The 23,987-nt window shown below is 46.4% G+C and overlaps 1 protein-coding gene across 1 annotated transcript in view; it reads right to left on the reverse strand.

The window, feature by feature from the left end:
- Map6 (microtubule associated protein 6) overlaps positions 1-19,045 on the reverse strand; it is a 65,929-nt gene extending 46,884 nt beyond the window's left edge. The window contains exon 1 of the mRNA XM_021168872.3: positions 17,116-19,045. Coding sequence (XP_021024531.2) covers positions 17,116-18,407 — 1,292 coding nt within the window. The 5' untranslated portion in view covers positions 18,408-19,045. The remainder of the gene's footprint in view (positions 1-17,115) is intronic.
- Between the last annotated feature and the right edge of the window lie 4,942 nt (positions 19,046-23,987).

Here is a 23,987-nt window from a genome sequence, read left to right on the forward strand (position 1 = left end):
ACTTAAAATGATAAGTACCGGTTTAGAATCGGGTAGTTTTCACATGGTAAGTTTCAGGAGAGGAAGAACTAACAAGTCAAACCTAAACCCAGGTGATTTTCTCAATTAAAGAAGGCAGCACATGGAGGCCTCCCTTCAGCCTGGGTGGAAAGAGCCTCATCACCTCCTCAGGAGACAATACGTTGGGTTCGTATAACTCATTTCAAACTTGTGTCAACTTCTGAGGACATACCACAGCTGACCCCAGCTTGCAGCAACCTAAAGCTAAGAATGCCACTAGGTAGCATCTAAGGCTGGGCGCAGACTTGTCCTCATGTGGCTGTGACCCCCCACTCCCCACCTGTGGGTCCCACCAGCGTCTTTGGTTTAGAACTCGTTCCTCTAGCCCCAATCATCAAAAAAATGTGTATATGGTGTGGTCTTTTGTGTGTGTGTGTGTGTGGGGGGGGGTGTTCATGCACATACACCACTGTGTGTCTAGTTTTGTGTCAACTTAACAAGAATTGGAGAGATTTTGGAAGAGGGAATATCAGTTGAAAAGACACCCCCACCAGATCGGCCGGTGAGGGGATTTTCTTGATCAACAATTGATGTGGAAGTGTCAGGTCACTGTGGGTGGTGCCACCCCTGGCTGGTGGTCCTGTGCCCATCTTTATGTTGGTTCTGAGGGTTGAACTCAGGTCATCATGTTTGTATGACTGGCACTTTACACGCCCCCGCCAAACCTGACTCTCTGCCAGCCATCTCACTGGCCCTAAAATTTTATTTTTAAAAAGAAAAGAAAATAAGGTTTTCTTCCTTAATTTTTCAATACTATACATACTACATTTCTTATTAAAGGAAGACTAAAGTCTGAGCGTGGTGAAACACACCTGTAACCCTAGCACTCAGGGAGAATGGGTAGGAGGTTCTTTGAGAGTTCAAGGCTAACCTGGTCTACAGAGCAAGTTCCAGGACAGCAGGAGTTACATAGAGAGAAGTGCCTCAAACAAGCAAGCAAGCAAGCAAGCAAACAGACAAACAGACAAACAGACAAAAAGGGAAGAGAGGAAGAGAAGAGACAGAGATAATTGCAGATCCCTGGTGATGCTCTGGGGCACTGCTGTGCAGCTACTCAGCCTCACTGGAGGTTTTCTCTGCATCACCAGGGCCATCACAGTGGCTGAGACCCCCCCTCCCACACCCCCAGCTAACCGCTTCTCATTCATTCTGTCACTCTTGGTTCCACTTGATTTCCACTTTCCCTCATGGCCAGCTGCCACAGTGTCCTCTCTTGGTAACTTCCACACTGGTTCCCATGGATACCCTCCACTCTCAGACAGTCGGGGCTCAGAGCAGATGGCTGCCTGCATGGGTGGGGACCAGACTGGAGGATCTCTGAATTATCTAGCAGGCTGATCCTTCTGTCTATCTCCTCCCAACACGCGCACACACACACACACACACACATTTACACACATACCTATTCATGAAACACACATGAATATACACTTGCATACATATCCAAACACACACACATTTATACACACACTCATACACATATATAAACACTTTCACACATATTACACACACACACACACCACACACATCCATACACAACTCACACAATCATGCTTGATTCTGGTTTTCACAGGGAGCTGATAGCATTTCAAACATTTGTGTAGCATCCACAGTCTAAGCATGAACTGTGTGCTACATTCAAAAGGAGACAACGTTTTCCTATGACAGTTTGTGGAGTGCACTTTTTCTGACCACTTCCACAAATGGCTGTTTTAGACTAAGATCTTTTTGAGTTAGTGTTGACTATGGATATGTATAAAGGAATGTGGAAGAATACTTAATTTTAGGTTCTGTCTTAGTATTTTTTTTTAATTGCTGTGATAAGACACCATCACCAAGGCAACTTATCAAAGAAACAGTTTATTTGGGGCTCACTATTTCAGAGAGTTAGAGTCCACTACCATCATGGTAAGGAGCGTGGCAGCAGATGGGCAGGCATGGCACTGAGCTGGAGCTGAGAGCTTACATCTTGATCTGTAAGCAGGAGGCAGAGAGGGGGGAGAGGAGGGGGAGGGGGAGGGGAGGAGGAGGGGGAGCACTGACTGGGTATGAGTTGTTTTGTTTTCTTTTTCCTTTTGTTTTGTTTTGCTTTGTTTTTCAAGATGGGGTCTCATTGTGTGACCCTGGCTATCCTGAAACTCACAGTAGACATTCACTCCTGGTCTCTAACTCAGGAATCTTCCTGTGTCTACCTCCTGATTGCTGTGATGTCTTAGGATGAGAAAACACCAGCTTGAAACCAAGCCTTCCCATTTACTGTTTGTTGTGTGGCCTTCATGAAGGGACTCCAAGCCTTTGACCCTTTAATCCTCCATTAAGAGCCCGTGATTGTTTGAAAGAGAATGCCAAGTAAAGACATGTGCCACTATACCTGGAAAAATATTTATCTCGTTTGTATGAGTGTTTTGTCTACAGACATGTCTTTGCACCATGGGTGTGTCTGGTGCCTATGGAGGCTCTAAGAGCATGTCTGATCCCCTGAAACTGGAGTTACAGGTGGTTGTGAGCTACCATGTGGGTACTAGGAATTGTACACACATACATAGTCTCAGGACCTCTGAAAGAGCAGAAAGTGCTCTTAACTGCTGAGCCATCTCTCCAGCATTCCCACCCCTGGCTTTGAAATCTCAAAGCTCTTCCTCCAGTGACACACCTCCTTCACCAAGGCCACACTTCCTAATCCTCCCCAAGCAGTTCCAAAACTGGAAACCCAGTATTCAAATAGGTGAGCCTAAATGGCATTCTCCTTCAAACCACCAATGGCTCCTAATGAAGGATTAAAGGGTCAGAGCTTGGAGTCCCTTCATGAGGGCCACACAATAAACAGTAAATGGGAAGGCTTGGGTTCAAGCTGGTGTGTTCTCAGCCTAGGACATTTCATTGGTCCTCTACACCACGGCTGCCAGATCAGTATATGATTGCAGTAGTCCCTCCTAGTGCACAAGGAGATGCCCTAAGATTCTCAGAGTATGCCAGAAATGGTGGGTAGACATCCACTATTTAAATGTGGTGTGTATGTACCCATGAGAAGTTTTAATTTATAATGTAGGCATGGTAAGAGAGTAGCAACAATAACTATTAATAAAATAAAGTAATCATAGTACAAGGTAATAAAATTGCCACATCACTACCCTTATTCTGTGTCTTCAAAAAGTAAAGCTCTGTGATATCCAACAGCCAGTCTGATAACCACGCTACTTCCAAGAGACTAACAGGAGGGTAGCACACACAGATCGGATACGCTGGTCAGAGGTGACTCACATCCAAGTGAGACAGAGAGGAATGGTATGGGACTTCATAATATCATTCAAAATAGAATCTAACTTCAAATGTATGTTATTTAGTTCTGGAATTTTTTGGTTAATGCTTTTGGACCAACACTGACCACAGTTAACCATGGAGAGAGGAGGGCTGTGTACTAAGTTTCTTCTGATACTTTCTTTTTCTCCAGAACTTTCCCCTTTTCTACCATAGTGCTACTATTAAAGACGTCTGTTATCTGAAAATATTCATACTTCTGCTGATTTGTCCTTTTTGGTTCCAGGCAACAGTCAGAACCATCACTAGCACCATCACCATTGCTACCACTGATACCACCACTATCAACACCCATCACTCACTATCACCATCACCACCATTATCATCGCCAACACTATCACCATCACCAACAACACCATCACCATCACCACCACCATCAACAGCAACAACACCATCATTGCATTGCCATATTTCCCCTGACTTTTGGAGCAGCAGTCAGCAGAGTCAATTGGGATATCTCCAAACACAGATCTCACAAATATCTCCTCAAAGGGGGCTGGTGAGATGGCTCAGCAGGTAAGAGCACCCGACTGTTCTTCCAAAGGTCCTGAGTTCAAATCCCAATAACCACATGGTGGCTCACAACCATCCGTAATGAGATCTGACTCCCCTTTTCTGGAGTGTCTGAAGACAGCTACAGTGTACTTACATATAATAAATACATAAATATTCAAAAAAAATATCTCCTCAAAGCCTAACTTGGTGTCTTGTTCATAGAAAGAGCTCAGCTAACACGAACTGAATTGAAAAAGTGACTACAGCAACAGTGTCTGCCTGAAGTCCTCTATCCAGACAGAGGTGATGTTTGGATGTAGATCAAATGGCCTTGAACTCACAAACCTCCTGCCTCAGCCTTGCGAGTGCTGGGATTCTTGGTATGTGCCACCATGCTAGGCAATCTTCTTGGGTTCTTAAGATAGGTTCTTGTTGAGGTTTGGTCTATTGCTATGTGTTGTGATGCTAAATTCTGTACCTAAAAGTCTAGGCCTACAAGTGAATTTTCATGTTTACCAGCCCTTGTTGTGCAAATCTTGTACCTTAATTTAAAACTATTGGTTTAATTAAAAATGGCTACAACCAATTTCTGGAGGGAAGAGCGGTAGGCAGGTTTTTTGAGTTACCTGCTTGAGTGGGGCAGAAGGAAGAGAAAGCAGAGAACGAGGAGGAGAGGAGAGGTGCCATAAAAACAGAGATACCATGAGCACATGGTCAGGAAAAACAGCAAGTGTCTGGGGTCCACTGCTGGGGAGGTAGCCAGGCCAGCAGTTAGAAAAGGAGATTAGAGGTTACCCCAGTAATTGTCAAGGCCAAATAAAATAACCGTGCTCTGAACCTCATTTATTTTTAAGCTAGTTGGAGATAAGCTTAAATTGATTGTACTACAGGGTCTCCCTCTAGGATAGCTGGTCTGGAACTTAGAGCAATCTTTCTACTGTAGCCTCTCAAGTGCTGGGATATTCATAGCTGGGGCATACCTGGCTGACACATACCTGGCTGCGGTACAACGATGATGACCTGGCTGGGATGGACCTGGCTTAAGATGTTTTTAAAAAAATATTATTAGGGTTTGAACCCAGCATTGTGTACATGCTGACTAAGCATCTTACCACTGTATTCATGCATGTGCATCAGATGTATGCATCTAGGACCCCATGGAACTGGGGTTATTAATGCCTGTAACTTCCATGTTGGTGCTGGGAATCGAACCCAGATCCCCTGCAAGAGCTAGTTCTCAGAACCACAGAACAATCTCTCTGATCCCTAAACAGACTTTATTTTACACCCTGCAGAATCATGAGATAGATACCAAATCCCTAGAAAGCTCGCTGGGACTCCTGGGCTCTTGGAGATATAAAGGGATAAAGTTGTCAGAGAAGTACAAATGGATGCTGAACTGGGATGTCTTTATAGTCTAGAGAGTTTGCGCACAACTAACTCACACTTCAAGTGCACATGTATGCTTAGCTAGGGCATCATTGCAGTCCGGGGAGGGGCTTTCTATCCAGAGTTTGTGCACAATCCATTCACATCCTGACTGCTGTCACCTAGGAAGTTAAAAGCCTGACCTCTGACTAGCTGGGTAGAGGAAGGGGACCAGTGGGCATGGGGAGGCCAGAGGTAAAGGGGAGAGAGGAGGGTGAAAATATATTATATACATGTATGAAAATGTTGTAAATAAATTTATTATTATGTCTAATTAAGGTATGCTCATGACAAATATTAAAAATCAGACTTGAGATGCCAGGCATGATGGCGTATGCCTTTAATCCCAGCACTCAGTAAGCAGAGGCAGACAGATCTCTGAGTCTGAGGCTAACCCAGTCTATAGGGCAAGTCCCAGGGCAGCCAAGGCCACACAGAAAAACCCTTGAAAAAACAAAAAAAAGGGGGGGGGACTGGAGAGATGGCTCAGTGGTTAGGAGCACTCACTGCTCTTCTGAAGGTCCTAAATTCAATTCCCAGCACCCACATGGCAGCTCACAGCTGTCTGATGCCCTGGAGTGCAGAGGAACATGCAGACAAAGTATCCATATGCACAAAACACACACGAACAAAAGTCTGAGGAGAAGAATCAGACATCAATGAAAATTAGAACACAGAGCTTTTCTACTACAAACACAGCTCTGCGGCCATTTTCAGAGACATTGGAGCTTGTTAGCAGTCATTCATTGCTAACTGCTGTCCTTAAGGCTCAGTTTATCTTTCTTTCCTTTTTAAAAGAGCTGTAACCCAGAAACATGAATTCATGTGTTTTCCCTCATGACAGCAGTCCCCTGCAAAGAGGATCCTGCTCTTGTCACTGGGAACAGAGAGACCCGGGACCCCAGCCTTTCATGCTTTTAAGATGCTGCCGTGAACTTGGAATAAAACTATTAATCCCCCTGCATTATTAGTATGGAATTAAGACCACATAAATCCAACCTAATTCCCCGCTTTTACGGCATAAGCCTCTTCCACAACAGACTAAAAGCCCCGCAGAATAGGAAGGATTTAGAAAGAAGATGGAAGAGGCTCAGGGGGAAAACCGAGTGAAATTGACATTAGCTAAGAGTGGGGCTCAGGATGATGGGATTGGGCCAGAGCACCTGTGATGTCAATGTGCAAACAGAGCTGAAAACCCCCAGGGAAGGCATCAGGTGTGGAAGCAGGAAGGCTAGACACGCAAGCTAGGCCTGCTCCTAGAAAGCTCGGACCTCGAGCCGAAGTGCTGGGCCTCACCCTGGAGGGACAGGGCCCACAGACAGCTTAGGACAAGGAGGGAGATACCCTTTACCCAACTCCAACACATAAACAAGGTTGATGGAGGGTGGTTATACATGGTCAGGAGAGGGGGACCAGCAGAGGTTTAGGAAGACAGGCAGCAGCTCTTTCTAGAACAGTGTGCTGAACTAGAGAGCCGGGGGACACCAGGGACATGCTGAGGCTGCACAAGTCAGACAGGGCCATGGCCCGGAATGAGGAGATGTGAATTTCTGGGCCTGTCAAACCACTGACCGACTATGAGGTCTCAGACCCCACCTTTCCCTAACGACTCTACATTCTTACATGGTGATGTTAGCCTGACTAACTCAGAAGACAAAGGGAAGTGGACTTCGGTTAGTTAGAGGGCTTGTCTACACAGCAAGTTCAAGGTCAACCAGGACTACATAGATTTACCTTAAATGATCATTGAGAAACCCAAATAGGAGCTTGGAAGACAACCCGGTCAGTGAGGTGCTTGTGTCACAAGTGTGAGGACTTGAATTCAATGCCCAGCAAGCACGTCAAAAACCAGGCATGTGGCACGTGCTGGAGAGGCAGAGGCAGGAGGTTTCTAGAGATTTTCCAGCAAGGTATGCCAACCTGGTAAGCAAACCCCAGGTTCTAGTAAGAGATCTTGTCTCAAAATAAAAATAAAAAATAAAAATAAATGTTGACCTCACCTGAAGTGTGACAACCAAGGCTGTCCTTTGGCACTAGCATGTACACACACTCCTAACTAATAAAGATCGATAAATGAATTTGGCGGAGAATAAGCCCTCAGCAAATACAACTGAGGCGCAGTACTGTCCCTGCTCTCTCCAGCACTGCTCTCTTGCACTTTAGCCTTGTCTGCCTTTCTCCTACTCACTGCATTTAATTGCGAGCGAGCCTTCAGGTAGAAGGCTCGAGAAAATGCACTCTAGGAAATGTCACCATGTGGGCCAATTTTCTGAAGTCTGTAGGAAACAGACAGTGACCGCAGGGCACAGCACAGTGGAGGAGGCGATGTTTACCCGGCTCTTAAGGGTTTTGTGGCTTGAGGTCTGGGCACAGTTTCTCACCACATGAGGCTAGACCCTGCAAAAACCTTTCATTCATGTGCAAATAATTACACATTGGTGTGGGCTAAGAGAGGAGAGCCATTCTTTCCTTCACCTTAGTCAATGTGTCTTGCTAATAGGGAGCAGCCATGTAGAGTAGCCAGTGGTGGGCCTTGCTCTACTCTGGGGTGGGAAGGCAATCATGGAAGCCAACAGCCTATCCATCATTCACGTCTCCTCCCTCTGTGCCTGGGAGATCAGCCCATGCTGAACTCTGACCTCAGCGTCCTTCCCTTCTCTCAGCCAGACTAGCATCCATGGGGTTGGTTCTCACTAACAGCCAGATGTTGCTCAGATCTGTCTTCTGTTCTGCCCTTTCTCCTGAGCATCAAACTATATCCTTATTTAGTCACTTGGTATTTTGATTTAAAAAATGCACCTAGAACAAAGTCTACACGTCTTGACTGCTGGCTCGTATAGACCCATAATGCACTATCGCCCAGGAGGACAGACAGAAGACAGACTTCTCTAACACCTTGGAAGGTTCCTCGACCTCCTTTTCAGCCAACTATCCACCCCCACCCCTCACCTAGAGCACCCCTATTCTAACCACTGCCCACATTCCTGTTTGTGTTTGAACTTTGTATAAAAGGGACATGCAGTAGATGTAGGTGTGTTTATTCTCTTTCACTCGCTATGGTGTCTTTTTCATCGCTGTGTAGCAGTGTGGTTCTCAATTGGGAATAAATTCCTGCCCCAACAGGATTATTTTATGGAGATACTTTTATTGCTACAACTCAGGGCAGGGAAGGATAGGAAATTCCACTGGCATGATGTGGGTAGAGGCTGTGAGTAGAAGCCAGGGAACTAAGTGAACAAAGCCAGTGTACAAAGCAGCCCTTCATAAAAAGGAATTGTCCAGTTGAAAATATCTAAATGCCGAAACAGAATATCTCTGTGCATCAGTCCCCTAAGCAGCCATAACAAACTGCCAGGATGGAATGGCCCGAAAAATACACAAAGCTGGGCCTGGTAGCAGGAATCTGTAATCCCAGCTACTTTGGAAGCTGAGATGGTAAGGAAGATCACAAGTCAAGGCCGTCTTCAGTGACTTTCAGGCCAACTGGGGTAACTTAGTCAGACCTGGTCTAGAAAAAAATAGACTTGATGATGTAGCTCAATGGTAGAGTGCTTGCCCAACATGCACAAGACCCTAGATGCATCCCAAGGAGACATAAGGAAGGAGGGAGAGAAGGAGGAAGGGAGAACAGAGAACCCATACAAATTTATTAGGAAGTTGTGCTGTTCAGCCATCGTAAGAGATCTCACTGGGGACTGTGTAGAGTGGAACATATTTCCTTGACCCCGCGAGTCCCAGACTTATCCCTCCAGTCTATCCTTCCCACTGCTGGCAAAGCCACCTTTCCTAAAATCTCCCACCTGATTCTGACCTTCCCTTTGCTTATAGGATAAGGAGCTGGCTGGAGCCTGTCTGAGTCCTGCCTTGAGAACTGCCCGTATCTCTGCTAGTACTTTTCTTCAGATGGAGCCCTTCCCTGCTTAGTGCCCACTTAGGGGCAAGCCTTAGCATACTGGTCACGTTCTCTAGCGAGCACGCTCTGGGTAACATTCCAGCAGGGTGGAATGAACTGGTCTCTCTGTGCCCTGCCCCACCCTGGCCCAGGAACTGCTCAGCACATGTGCTTGGGCTCACACAAGCTCTAGCAAGCATGGGATTCTTCATCATCCGAGAACTTAATTCAGAGCCTGACAGAGTAGACACAAGCATTTGGTGGCTTGAATCCAAGCTGAAAACACATACATTAATGTGACCTGGAAAGAGGAGTCCCAAATGGAGGGAAGACCAACATACACAAAGTCAGTGCTTCTAATGGTCTAGAAACCTTAGGACACACAAGGCCTGACAGCTCATAGGGACCCCCCCCCCCCAGAAGTGACAGTTCTACTCTTGCAGGGCTTATAGAGTGACATAAGGCTTCTAGACTTCTGACAGGCACACAGGAGGCCCTCACTAGCTTCTCAGGGAACATCTTGAGATCTTTTGGTTTGCAGGTTCAAGCCCATCCTGATATTGACCCCATTGGTCAGAAGATAACTGGTACAACCTGTGATGCCAATGCTGTTGTTGTAGAGAGACCCCTTCATCCTAACGGACATTTGTTGGATTGTTCCCAGGTTGTGTCTGGAACACTGAGTGATTCTTTATACCTAGTTTGACTGGTTTTTGTTTGTTTGTTTTTAGTGCATGTCTGAATGATTCTCTAGAACTACCTGTGCAGGTTCATTTTTCTGGGGGAGTCTTGGTATTACACCCCTGAAACTGACATGTACAGGACAGACTAATGACCTAATTAACCCCAACAAGACCAACCTTGAAAAAAGAGAGAAAGCATGAATTAATGCCAGGTGTGAAAACCACAGCTACAGGCAAATAGATATATTTAAAATGTCACAAGAATGCTATTACCAAGTTTATGTCCATAACACTTGAAATTAGAAACCAGAAAATGTCAGTATCAATTGCTGGAACTGTCTCAAGAAGAAATGAAAAAAAAAAACCCGAATAAATAACTCAAAATGAAGATGTCTAAATGGTAGTAAAATATATTCATGAAAAAGACCAGTAGGCGTACAGGAGAATTTTATCAGATAGTCAAGAGACAGCCCTTTCTACACAACTTGGTCCAAACAATTTAAAAGTAGGGAAGTCAATTCATCTAGATTTATAACCTCAATCCCAACATTATTTGAGCACAATGTGAAATAATTGAAAATATCAGACCAGTTTCACTTATAAATACACATGTCAATATTTTAAGTTATAAACAGCAAGCCAAGTTCAGCATAATAAACATATTTCTTTTATCTAAGCAAGATTATCTCAAGACAAATAATATGGCTTAGCATCAAGAGGAGCTATCAATATTAAAAAGTAAAACCAGACATCAGTTGATATAGAAAAATTACTCAATAGGCTCTAACAGCCATCCATATTTTTTAAAAACTCAGAGCAATGTAGGAGAATGAGAGGTTTCCCAAGCTGTTCCCTGAAAAGCAGAGCAGACTTCATCCTTAAAGATAAACTGTTAGAAGCCGTCCTGTGTCCCTAGACAGACATCTGTTGCCACGGACCGCTCGAAACAACAGATGCACTCTAATCAATGCAAAACACAACACAAACAAGGCACAGACACATTGGAAGCATGGCAACAGATTACTACTTGCTAGAAACACATAATCATCTCCTTGACAGAGCTGATTACAGTGTGGTAAGGTTCCCAATCACAAGATTAACTTAGGGAAATAAATGTATTGGAGCAATAATAAATTAGTGGATGTAGCAAAGATGCTCCTCCCAAGAGGAACAATAATTAAAGGATAGTACAAAATAAGAGAAAACGAGTGTGTGGTATTCGCTCAGGCTAATGAAACAGAAAAGGGGATCCAGAAATGATACCCAAGTATATGTGACGCTATGTGCTGGGAGAGATGTCATCTATTCAGGGGGAAAGGTAAGCCTTAAAAAGGGGGTGGGACAATGACACCTGTGAGGGGAGAGGGGGAAGTTGTTTTTTTCAGATTACTTTATTTCTGTGTGTGTGTGTGTGCATGTGTGTGTGTGTGTGTGTGTGTGTGTGTGTGTGCATGTGTGTGAGTGTGTGCGTGTGTGTGAGTGTGTGTGTGTGTGTGCATGTGTGTGAGTGTGTGTGTGTGTGTGTGTGAGTATCCTGGAGGTGAATTACACGTCCTTATGAGTTGTTTATTGGGGGTGCTGGAAACTTGAGCCCACTGCAAGAACAGCCATCTCTCCTAATTGCGGAGCCATCTCTCCAGCCCTGGGGGATCAGATCCCTAACGCAGTCTACACACGAAGACAAAAATTCACTGAGTTTGCTACAGGCTTACCTGTAAGAAGATAAATTAAAAACCCTGTATGGGCCAGGCGTGGTGGCACACGCCTTTAATCCCAGCACTTGGGAGGCAGAGGCAGGTGGATTTCTGAGTTCGAGGCCAGCCTGGTCTACAAAGTGAGTTCCAGGACAGCCAGGGCTAGACAGAGAAACCCTGTCTCAAAAAGCAAAACAAAACAAAACAAAAACAACAACCAAAAAAAAACCCTGTATGCATGATTATATATCCACACAAGATCTTGTGGAGGGAAATTATGTAAGTGAAGGATGTAGCCGACTTGAACAAAAAGTGTGTTTAACATGTCTGCATACGGATACTTTAAAAATGGACAGTGCAGTTTTAACAAAGAAAGCCTTAAGTCTTACTTAGTAGCAAGAATGGATTTGGGGGTTCCACTTTAAACTTGCCAAACAGGATCTGAGGACATAGCCTGGGGATCTGAAGCTTGGAAAGTTCTTCAGGAGGCTCTTCCCGTCCTGAGGTTTGAGAACCCTGACTACAGAAGCACCAAGAATTTAGAATGTTCAGATATCCAGGCTATATACCCTAGATGCACTGCATCAGAACTTCTGGGTGGGGCATCTATACATCAGCATTTTCTAAAAAAAAAAAAAAAAAAGTGTGTATAACCATTTGTGTGCATGTGCACATCTGAACACATGTGCACACACATGTGGAGGTCAGAGATTGATAGCAGGTATCTTCCTTGGTCATGCTCCACCTTATGTTTTGGCAGAAGATCTCTCCCTGAACCTAGAACTCACTCACTTGACTAGGCTAACTGGCCACTGAGCTCCACGGATGTCACTGTTTGCTCCAGGGCTGGAGTAACAGATGCATGCTGCCCCACCTGACAGTTTTATGTGAGTTCTGGGCGTCTGGGCTCAGGCTCTCTTGCTTGCACAGTTATCACACTACTAACTGAGCCATCTCTCCAAGCCCTGCGTTAGCATTCTTAGAGATTGTACTATGCAGAGAGGTTGAGCCACTTGCCCTAAGTGAAGACTTGTGTGCAGAGAGGCCTGTGGGTCTATCTGCCTTTCCCCAGGTGAGCATTTCCTTCTGGAATAACGTGGCAGAATTCAGGCTTTATTCTAAAGAAGACATGACCTTACGTAGGATTTAAGCTCACTCACTGGTTCCCCCCACCCCCAGCACCTTGGTTGGCATCAGCAGGGCTTGGGGGTCATTTTATGCTGTAAGTTCAACCACATGAAATTGAAGGAAATTTATCAATATGGAAGTGAATAAATTTTTCACTAAGCCCTAAAAGTCCCATATGACCAACAATTCCTAGAAAGAATTAAGCTGTGAAATATACAAACAAAGCAAAGCCCTTCATCTGAGCCCTCAGGAGCTGGGGAGATGTGGGCAAGCACATCCAACACATAAAGAGTTTGTCTCACACATTGTGACTAGAAAGGAGGGAACCATTCGGAAAGGCCGGGCAGAAGAAGATGCTGAGAGGTCAGCATCTGAGGTTGTCTTGAGATGTTGCTAGGACTTGGGCAGAGGAAAACTAGGGAAGTATACAGTTGGTGCATAGGGTGTAAGCCAAGTCAGACCTGCCTTCTCTAACCTTCACACAAGGGAGACACCAAAGCTCTTTCCCTTCTGACTTCCTGCTATTGTGTTCATCTTTCAAGTATTTGCCTCTGGTTCACTAGTTTCACCTCCCAGAGCCTCCCCTGATTACATCTAGGAAGAGAGGCTGTCATTAGCATCGCTGCAGGAGCACCTGGTGCCACATTCATCTCTGTTAGCAGACAGCCAGGGCAATGGGGTTAACTGGGAGGGGAATTTTAATGCCTTCTTTACGATTCATCTATCTCCTAATTGAGGATTCGAGGTCGAATGTCACAAGTGACTCCCCAACAAAATCTACCTTTAAGACATGGTTCTTGATTTTATAGTATTATCTATGTCAAATGAATATATTAAAACTTTATCAACCTCATGATTATGGATAATGGCAAAGATACCCCCAGATACCATTTATACTTGCTGATAAGAACAATTTTTCAAAGCCAGAGCAGCCCAGGGTAGCTGATGTTATTCACTGATTGCGCATTTGCACATATACAATTCTGCATACAGAATAGAATGTGCATTATATCACAGACCAGTGCATGGCGATGATGGAGGACATGTCTTTTTCTCTCACACTGCTGCCATGTGATGGATGTGACTTGTAAGGCCCAGGAGAGGGACCAGCCGCCATGGCGAGAAGAGAAGGTCGTATAAATCAAATTGCCATTGATGTGGAGCCTAATTTGGCTTCTATGGTGACACCAGGCCCCTCTACAATGGACATGGGGCATATTTAAACTAAAGAGCTCTCCAGAATCATAGCAAGGAAAAGAAAGTCAGACAATAGGGGAGGGGAAAAAAAACAATGTTCCAAATAGGTCTATACATCCCAGACATTTTTTTATCTATACTATGTTTATGTTAATTTATAGAACATATTACTTCTTCACAGATACTTCCACCCAAAGTCCATTTCTCTGGAATTGATTAATGTTTCTTATGGAACAACAGCAACAAAGTAAGTTTTGCAACAAATTTGTCATAAATTCAAATTGTTCATTAAAGAAATGTCTGTTTTTTTAGAAAGACACATGTTCTTAATATTTCAAAATACAACAAAAGGGCATGGATGGTCACAAAGTCAAATATATGTACTTTACAGAAAATGTGATTTAAAAAGAATCGAGGTGTTCAAAGATTGTTCATAATAAGTTGATGGACTCCTGACAGCAGATAAAAGCGATCCCGCTCCCTGGCTTCAAGAGACTCATGTCCCCTACACGAGTCTAAGCAGACAGTATTTGTGTAATTGGAAAGTGGACAAGGGCATGCATGCCTACCACAGGTAAGGCTTTGTTGCAGGGTAGAGTGCTATTTGGAACAAAGGCACAGACCAACATTTGAAGTGAGTCGTTGCATCTGAGGGGCGGGCTCATTCTCGAGCTGTCTGACCCAGCTTCCACAAATAGAACAACTCCAGCCAGCTCAGAAACATAAACTGAACAGGATCACCCAAGGCGGTGTGGGAGCCTTGGCTCTCTGAATCCAACTGGCTTGATCTCTATGAAGGTGAGAAGGGGCAGATCCTGCTGGGTGGATCCACTCGTCAGATTCCACCCGTAAGGTTCCACCCACCAGGGCGTGGCAGAGTGGAAGATGAAAGGGGAAGCAGGAATCCAATGCCAGGGTACCCACAGACCAACCTTTCAGATAAATGAACTAGGATTTGTGAACACAAGTACCATGGCAGAATCAGAAACTCACACGCATCTTGGCTTGTGGGTGTTTGCTTCTGTCTCTCTTTTGATCCTCCGTTGCTAGTATAAACATTATTATGAGAACCCCACTTCCCTGTGGCTGTCCAAGGAAAAGGAGCTTCGTCCTTGTTTGACCCAGACCTTCGAAAGGAAGTAATATACTAATGCTGGAAGGTCAGTGTGGTTGTGATATCAGTTAACCCAGAGAGAAGTACCTAGTGGGAACCAGAATGCAGGAAGACATGGAATTCTGAGGCAGTGCTCTGATTTTTGCCTTAACAATAGAGTCTCTATTTATGCCAATCTTCTGGCTGCATGAGAGGAGTGCCTGCAGAGTCTACTGGAGCGTCCACACACAGGGTTAGCAGAAGACACTAACTCTGTAGCCCTTCCTTCCACACTTAGGAAAAGAGCACCTAACTGACTGTGGAGCTGAATGAAGACCTCAGAAGTCACAGCTGCACAAGGCTAGCTCCATCATTATCACGCACATCTGCTCCCTCAGTACCCAAGCCCGGTGCTGCTGCTACATGTTCAAGTCAACTAGAATCTATCAGCTAGCTGATGTTGGTAGAAACATAAAGGAAGGCCCAAAAAGCTAAACATTCAGAGATGTGCACTGGATGGATGTGAGGTGAGAAAGCAGGCCAGAAGAGCCAAGGCTGCGTGCAGCACAGGGAGAATTGTATAAACAGGGTGTGTGTGGAGGAAGATGGGGGATGTTTCTAAGTTTGTAAGCGTTCGTTTTCAAGGAACGTGAATGTGCCAGAGGATAAGGGACACATTAATGTCTGACCTTTGAGAAGCTCCACCCAGCAGCTGACTCAGACAGATACAGACATCCATGGCCAAACAGTGGATGGAGCTTGGGGAGTCTTGTGGAAGAATAGGGAGAAGGATTGTAGGCCCCTAAGGAGATAAGAACTCCACAGGAAGATCAACAGAGTCAACTAACCTGGACACTTAGGGGTTCTTAGAGACTGAACCACAAACCAAAGAACATACATGGCTGGACCTAGACCTCTCTGCACATATACAGCAGATGTGCATCTTGGTCTTCATGTGGGTCCCAAACAACTGGATTGGGGGCTACCCCAAAAAGCTGTTGGCTGTTCGTGGGATATGTTCTTCTAGCTGGGCTGACTTGTTTGGCCTGAGTGGGAGAGGATTAGACTAGCCCTGCAGAAACTTGATGTACCAGGGTGGGGAGATACTCAGGGGGAGACCCCACCCACTTAGAGAAGAAGTGGGGCACGGGGAGAAGGATTGTAGGGGAGCAGTGATGTAAAGGGAATAAGTAAATTAATTAATTAACTAACTAATTAATTAATTAAAAGAAAAAAAAAGAAACATCTGAACACAAAGGAAGAAAGAAGCTGCCTTAACAGGGGAGAGGGCTAGGGACATCCAGGAAGCAGAATCAAGAATAAGGGGGCATCACGTAGGAGAGTATAATGGAAACAAAACATCACACTACATCTCAGGCATGGCCAGTCGTCCTGAGTCATCACTTTTGATCTTTCCATCAGCTAGAGCCATGTTTGGCATTTAGTCTATCCTCAAAACTGTACAGAACATCTCAGCTTAAATCAGTCCTGTGTGGATAGTTCTAAGTTGACTATTATTGATCCCAGCTTACAGATAAGAACGCGAAGGCCCAGGAAGGTTAAAAAGCTCGCCCAGTGTGTCAAAGCTACTGAAGAGGCAGGAGGGGAATGACTTCAAAGTACTAGAGCCAGTTGTTAAGGAGCATGTAGAGAAATCTAGAAAAGGGTGTGGCGCTTGAGTGTCGGCCAGGAACTGGGAGAGGAATCGAATAGGAAGAGACCAGGACAATATAAGGGGCTGGGGAGGAGAAAGGGTCTCACGGGGAAATAAGTGAGAAGTGAATGGGTGGAGGCGACTAGGGGGCGGGAGCCAGGCTGGGACAGCAGGTAAACTGATGAGACAGGATGAAACTGACAAGGTCTCTGTGGGGCAGATAGGGAGCTGAGCTAGGCAGCCAAGAGGAAAATGTGGCTTAGGGGTGGCACAAAAAACAAGCTGGGAAAACCAGTGTTCCGACAGGGCGGGGCAGTAAAGTCTGGGTTGAAAGGGTTCTGGAATGTGGCTGAAGAGGGCGTGGTCTGGCCCTGGAGAAGAAGCTGAATGTGAAGCTTTCGGTGTGGGGGTAAAATGGGTGGTCCTCGCGAGGGGATGAGGGTGACCAGCATCACCTGCTGTTCCCGTCTCACCTGTAAGAGCTGCTTACTGTACTCGCCACCTCCTCCCGGATTTGCCTGTTGAGGGCATCTGCCACCGCGCGCCCCTTGCCTCCTTCAGGCCCTGTGCCTTGGGCATGGGCAGCGGGTGTCTGTTCGTGCCCCTCCGAGCGACGCACCATCCAGGCCGGCCCCGCCTTCCTCCTCGTGTCGCGCTCGTCTGCACCAGATGCCTTTCCAGCTGCAGGGCCGCCCTCCTGGGTCTGGGACTGGGCGGGTGGCAGCGGCGTCTCCTCGTGCCCTTCCGTGCGAGTCACCATCCAGGCGGGTCCAGCCTTCCTGCGTGTGTCACGCTGATCTGCACCGGACGCCTTTCCAGCTGCAGGACCACCCTCCTGGGTCTGGGATTGGGCTGGGGGCAGAGGCTTCTCTTCGTGCCCTTCCGTGCGAGTCACCATCCACGCGGGTCCAGCCTTCCTGCGTGTGTCACGCTGATCTGCACCGGACGCCTTTCCAGCTGCAGGACCACCCTCCTGGGTCTGGGATTGGGCTGGGGGCAGAGGCTTCTCTTCGTGCCCTTCGTTGCGAGTCACCATCCATGCTGGCCCTGCCTTCCTACGTGTGTCGCGCTGGTCTACACCAGACGCCTTTCCTGCCGCCGGCACCCCGGCTCCTCCAGCACCCTCCGGGTCCCGGGCATCAGCAGAAAGTTGCATGGGCCCGCGCTCTTGGCTCTGAGGCCGACGCTTGGGCACCCCGAGAACAGGCGGGGAAGGCTGCGAAGTCGCAGGGATTTGCACCGGCTTGGGGATCCAGGGATGGTCCCCGCGCCGGGGCAGCGGCCAGGCGCGGAAGTCCTTCTGGTACTGGGTCTCGCGCTCGAAGGGCGCGTCGGACGGCTGGTACTCGCTGCGCGGCCGGCAGCTTGGCTCGGGCCGCTGCACTTTCCAGGCGCGGTAGTCCTGTCGCATCACCGAGTCCGCGGTGCCTGAGCCGGAAGTGGAGCCGGAGGCCGCGCCCAAGCCCAACCCGCTCCGGCCAGGGGCGGCTGCAGTCTCGCGGTCGCCGCTGGGCCCGGGCGCCGGCCCTGTTGCCCGGGCAACTGCATCCGACTCTCCCTGGGCTGGCTGCGTCTCTATGGCGACAGCACGCGAGGGGGGCGCTAACGCGGGCTGCAGCGGAGCTGGCGGCTGCGGAGGGGCGCCTGGGTGTTCGGTGGCCTCCGAGTACTTGGTGAAAACCAGCGGCACCGCAATGTCCGCCTTGTCCAGCTGGTTCCAGAAGCGGGCGATGCAGCAGGCCCTTGTGATGCACGGCCACGCCATGTTAGCCACAAAGCCTTTTTGTGGTCCTAAATCAAATCTCCAATCTCCCTTTAACCCCAACCCAGACCCGCCAATGTGGTTCCCACCGCTTCCTTCCCTTAGAAGCCCTTTGCCTCGTCCTCCACCCTCAGAGAGCACCCGGGGACAAGGTACCGCTGAGATAAAGTCCGTAAAGTCCCTCGATTGCCGGCTGCAAACGCCTGCTGCAGAGGAGCTGCTGTGAGCAGTGAAGAATAGGAGCGAGGCTCAGCGTCCCAGAGTCCAGGCCTAGGGCGTCTGGGCGCGCCCTCTCTGCGACTGCGGTGTCTAGCAGACCCCAGCAGAGCAAGGAGATGCTTGGCAAAGAGGCTGTGGGCTTAAGCCATGGCGCAGCGAGAGGGCTGGGAAGGATCCGCAAGCAGGCTTTTATCTCCTTTCCGTCTGGTTCAGCCGGCCGCCTAGCGAGGCTTGGCAGCGGTCACCTCCAACCCAGACAGAGCAGAGAGCAAAACGGCCTCCGCCGTATCTATACCCCCGGTGATGCCGCAGCCGCTGCCGCCGTCGTCTTCTGCTGCAGAGAGGCGGCCCCACCCTTTTTTGCGGCTCAGCAAGGGAGGTGGGGTGATCAAGAAAAGATGCTGAGAGTATGCGCGCTGCAGAAAAAAAAAAAAAATCACCTGCTGTCGTCAGGGCGCGCAGCTGAGAGGTTGCCCTCTCCCTGTCCCCTCCTCCCTTCTCTCTGGCAGCTCCTCCCTTCTCTGTTCCCAGGCAACAGCAGAACTGGGTCCTTGATAGGTTCAAGTCCCAAGCTCCTGAGGACTTGCTGTCCTTGAGTTGCCAGCTTCACGTCCTAGAAGCGAGTCTCCTCTCTTTCGTAAAATCGCCCCAACCAATGAATACTAATTTTTTAGGTGTAAGACCGCCCCGCCTCCATGAAATGTCTGTTCCAGACTAGATGCTTTGGCTTCTTTTAAAAATCTTTTTTACTTTTTTGTTTGTTTGTTTGTTTGTTTGTTTGTTTTGGGTTTTTCAAGACAGGATTTCTCTCTGTAGTTTTGGCTGTCCTGGAACTCACTCTGTAGACCAGGCTGGCCTCGAACTCAGAAAAGCCGCCTGCCTCTGCCTCCCAAGTGCTGGGATTAAAGGCATGTGCCACCTTTTAATTATGTGCTTTTGTCTGTGTATGGGTATATGCACATGGGCTCTGGTGCCTGCTGAGGCCAGAGGGTCAGAGGTAGATATCCCTGGTGCTGTGCAGGCAACTATGAGCTCCCACCCCACCCCCATGTGAATGCTGGGACCCGGACTTGGGTCCTCTGGAACACCAATACAAGTTTTTAACCACTCAGCCCCTGAATAGATACTTTTAAAGGGGGAGCTGCAGTTAATTGGTCAGTTATCAGGCTGTACTTACACTCTGTGTTGCTGGTTCTTGACCTAAGCCTATGTGTACAGGGCTTACTGGGTTGTATGAGATTGGGAGAGGCCGACCTGGGAGAGGCCGGCCTAGCCATACTCTGGCTGTTCCTTCTTTAAGCAACTGGGAAGCAGTGAGTCTACTCTCCCAGGATAAAATTGGTTCTTCTCCAGCCCAGATGCTGCACTGAGGGAAAGGGAGAAAAAGGAAGATTCTGGAAAGAGACCTAAGGGAGGAGGTAAGCGGCTGGATGAGAGACAGTTGCCTAGGAAAAGAGAGACCTCCTTGAGGGGATTCTCTGTTGTGTTTCTGCCTTCTTTTCTATTTTGGGGTTGAACAGATTTTGGAATCTAATGAACCTGCTTTGGCTCTGATACTCTCTTGGTGACTTGGGTAGTCTCTGGGCTGCAGTCCCCTGGGTCGGGGGTGGCGGGCAGGGGTAGTAGAGCTAATAAATGCCTCGGTCAGGGTGGTTTCATGAGGAAAGTTAAGCACCCAGAGCAGAAGCCTGGAGTCCATACTCAGGGATTTGGATCCTGGCTTCTGTACTTTTGGTTGTAAGGCACAGACGAATTGTGGCAACCTCTGACCCTTAACTTTGTCTCTGAGCAAGGGTATCTATTCTGAACTTGCAAAGTTATTCTGAAGACTGAAATGACACAATTCATAAGAAATATTAGCTGAAGCTCCTGGCATATCAAAATGGCTTCTTCAGCAGAACCTGTTAATATTCAAAAGCTTATCCAAAAGTCTCACAGGCAGAGCCTCCCAGATAAGCCACTGAGAAGCCTTTTACTTGGAAATCTGCTACTTCACAGGGAAAAGAAAGAGTTCATTTTCTTAAAAGTCCCAATTATTTACTTTTAATTAATTTATTTGTGGCATATATGCACATGTGTACGTCTAAGGGACGATGCTGGGTATTCGGCTCTACCATTCTCTGCCCTTTTTCCCATGAAACAAGGTTTCTCACTGAATCTGAAGCTAGGCTCACTGGCTAGCAAGCCCCTGCAGTTTTCCTGGCTCTTCCCCTCACAGTGCTGAGGTCCCAGGTGCTCACCGGACCACACCCTGATTTATGTTTCACTGTGCAGGACTTGAACTCATGTGCTCACACTTGCATAGCAAGGGAACTGCATTAGGAGGCCATAATTCTGTAAGGGAAGAGTATGTTTTTGTAAGGTGAATATGTCTTCCTGGGGTGGATCCCTCCTCAGTCCCCTCACCTGTCACGCTGGATTAACCCTTAAGGAGGTGACAAGGTCATCTTGTCACCTGAGGTAGATTCCATCCTTTTTGATCCAGTCAGATAGTAAGCAGTGTTTCAGATTAGCTCTGACTTAGTAATAAGCCTCAAGGATCCGTCATATCTTTCCATGGCTTGGTATCTCATTTCTCTTTTCTGTAATATTACTATGTTCCATAGATTATTTATCCAGTCACCTGCTGAATGGCATGCTGGTTGCTTCAACTTGGGGGGAATTATAAACAAAGCTGCTAAAACAGTGTACAGGATTCTGTGCTGACATAAGCTTTGGGCTCTTTTGGGTAATTATCAAGGAGCAGAATTGTGATTATGTGGCCAAAAGAATAGTTAGTTTTGTAACAAAGCAAACTGTCTTCCACCATAGTTGTACCAGTTTTGAATTCTTTCCACCATAGTTGTACCAGTTTTGAGTTCTCAGTAGTAACTAATGAGAGCTCCTGTTTCTCTACCCCTTGCCCGTGTTTGGTGCTGTCTGTGTTTGGGTTACATTTGTTGTTTAATTTGCAAGTCTTTAGCAACATAATACATTGAGCTTTTTTTTTTCTTATTCCAATTTGGCCAGATCCAACTTGTTGGTGAGGGATCTGTTCAAGAGATTGTCCTCCTACCTCTACATACAAGCATGTGATGTCATGCCCAGCTACACTCATACACACTTAGATAGATAGATAGATAGATAGATAGATAGATACATACATACATACATACATACATACATGATAGATAGATAGATAGATAGATAGATAGATAGATAGATAGATACAAAAATCTGATATTTAGTAGTATTTATGTTAGGAGCAAGCCATGGTTTAATAGCCAGCAATGTACAGATATAATTCCACACACAACAGATTAATGTGGAAGATCATGAGTCATCTTAAAAGCATGATCATATTGATATTCAATTCTTAAAATAGCCTGTAAGCCAGGCATGGTGGCGCACGCCTTTAATCCCAGCACTTGGGAGGCAGAGACAGGCGGCTTTTCTGAGTTCAAGGCCAGCCTGGTCTACAGAGTGAGTTCCAGGACAGCCAAGGCTACACAGAGAAACCCTGTCTCGAAAAACAAAAAAAAAACAAAAAAAAAAAAATAGCCTGTAGGTTAGACCTTCCCTATTATATCAAAGGCACTCACTCTGCTTCCTGCTTTATCGTGAAATGCTGGGCTTTTTCCTTATGCATTAGGGGACCATGGGACAAAGTTACAGGCTTCAGTGTTGAAGCTACGTAGTCCTTGGAGGACTCATAGGACTTCTGCTGTGGCTGCCGTGAGATCGGAAGTAGGGACGAAAGAAAGCAAGATAATGGCATCTTTGAATTCTGGGATCAGAATAAAATAATGATAATATTTTAAGATCAAAAATATTTATTTGGAGTCCTAGAATTTCAAAGTAATAAAACAACAGAGTTCCAGAATCATAAAATAAATGAAAATTAGATCAAATATAAGAAGCTAGAAATCACAAACTCACATACATGTGTCTTCTCTCTCTCTCTCTCTCTCTCTATCTCTCTCTCTCTCTCCTTCCCTCTCTGTCTCCCTCCCTCCCTCCCTCCCACTGGTTGTTGCTAGAGGCTATCATAGACTAATGTATGTATCCACCAAACATTTATGTTAAAACCCTAACCAAAGGGGCTATCTTTAGGGAAAACACAGATGAAGTCATGAGGATGCCACCCCACCCCGCTTCAGACACATGCCCTTAAAGAAGAGGAAGAGGCCGGAGTCATATGTTTGCAGCATCTGCATAGCAGGAAATGGGTCCTCACGGACACTACTTGCATCAGAGCTTTGATGTTGTACTTCCCACGCCCTGGAACTGTGGGTAAAGAGCACATGTTGTTTCAGCTCGGTATCTATGGTGTTCTGTCCCAGAACTAAAACAGGCTAAGATACACAGTAAACATGTCTTCTTTTTGTTGAACTAAAATTAAAAATCTCCTTTACACAACATGAGGGCATTGTGAAGACACTTTTAAAACAACTATAAAGTCCTCTGATTTCAAGGTGCTCTGCCATTCATTATCCAGTCCAACTACTACACTAAGCAAGGTCACCTGACACTCTGCAACTCGTTTGTTGGTTACCCAAGGAATGGTCGCCTGATCATTTACCAACTGCTGGCGTCCCTTGCCCAGCACACTCGCTATGATGATGTTTGTCACACAATGATTTCTCAGAATCCATTATTCTTTCTACACTTAGTAGCTGGCCTCTTTGTTATACACTGTCGGATTCATGAATATTTTTACTGTGGTATTAACCCATTTTTTTCACTTTTCATTTTGAGGCTTATGTTGTCCAGATTTTCTAAGTGGGAATCCTTGGTGATAGATCTGAGATGCCCTTAAATAAAATGGCTGGGATAAATTTTAAATTCCATCCTAAACATACTCCCTGCCTACCTTCCTCCAGTGTTGCCAGAATGTGGAAGGAGGCATAAATGCATGCTTGTGTGCATTTCTTAAATATACATGACTCCATAGTAAATATGTATTCAACATTTTCCTCTGAATGATATCAACCCTTAAGAAGCTTTCTCAAGGCCAAGGAGATGGCTACAGGGGTAAAAGTGCTTGCTGGATTGGGATGAAGATTGGAATTTAGGCCCCTAGAACTTACGTAAAAGTTAGGCATAGCTGCATGTGTCTGTTACCCCAACACTGGGGGTGGAGACAGGTGAACTAAAAACAGTTAAGAGTTATGTATTTCATTTTATGAGTGTGAGTGTTTTGCCTGCTTGTATGTACACGTATCATTGGTTCCCCTGGAACTGGAGTTACCAATGGTTGTGAACCATCATGTAGGTATGAGGAACTGAGCCTGGGTTCTCTGCAAGAGCAGCAAGTGCTGCTATCCAGTGAACCATTTCTTCAGCTATAACAAATGGCTCTTTAAGGGACTGCCCCTCCGCCGA

The sequence above is a fragment of the Mus caroli genome, unplaced genomic scaffold, assembly GCF_978045245.1.
Source record: "Mus caroli unplaced genomic scaffold, Mus_caroli_1 scaffold_8, whole genome shotgun sequence".
Lineage (NCBI taxonomy): Eukaryota > Metazoa > Chordata > Mammalia > Rodentia > Muridae > Mus > Mus caroli.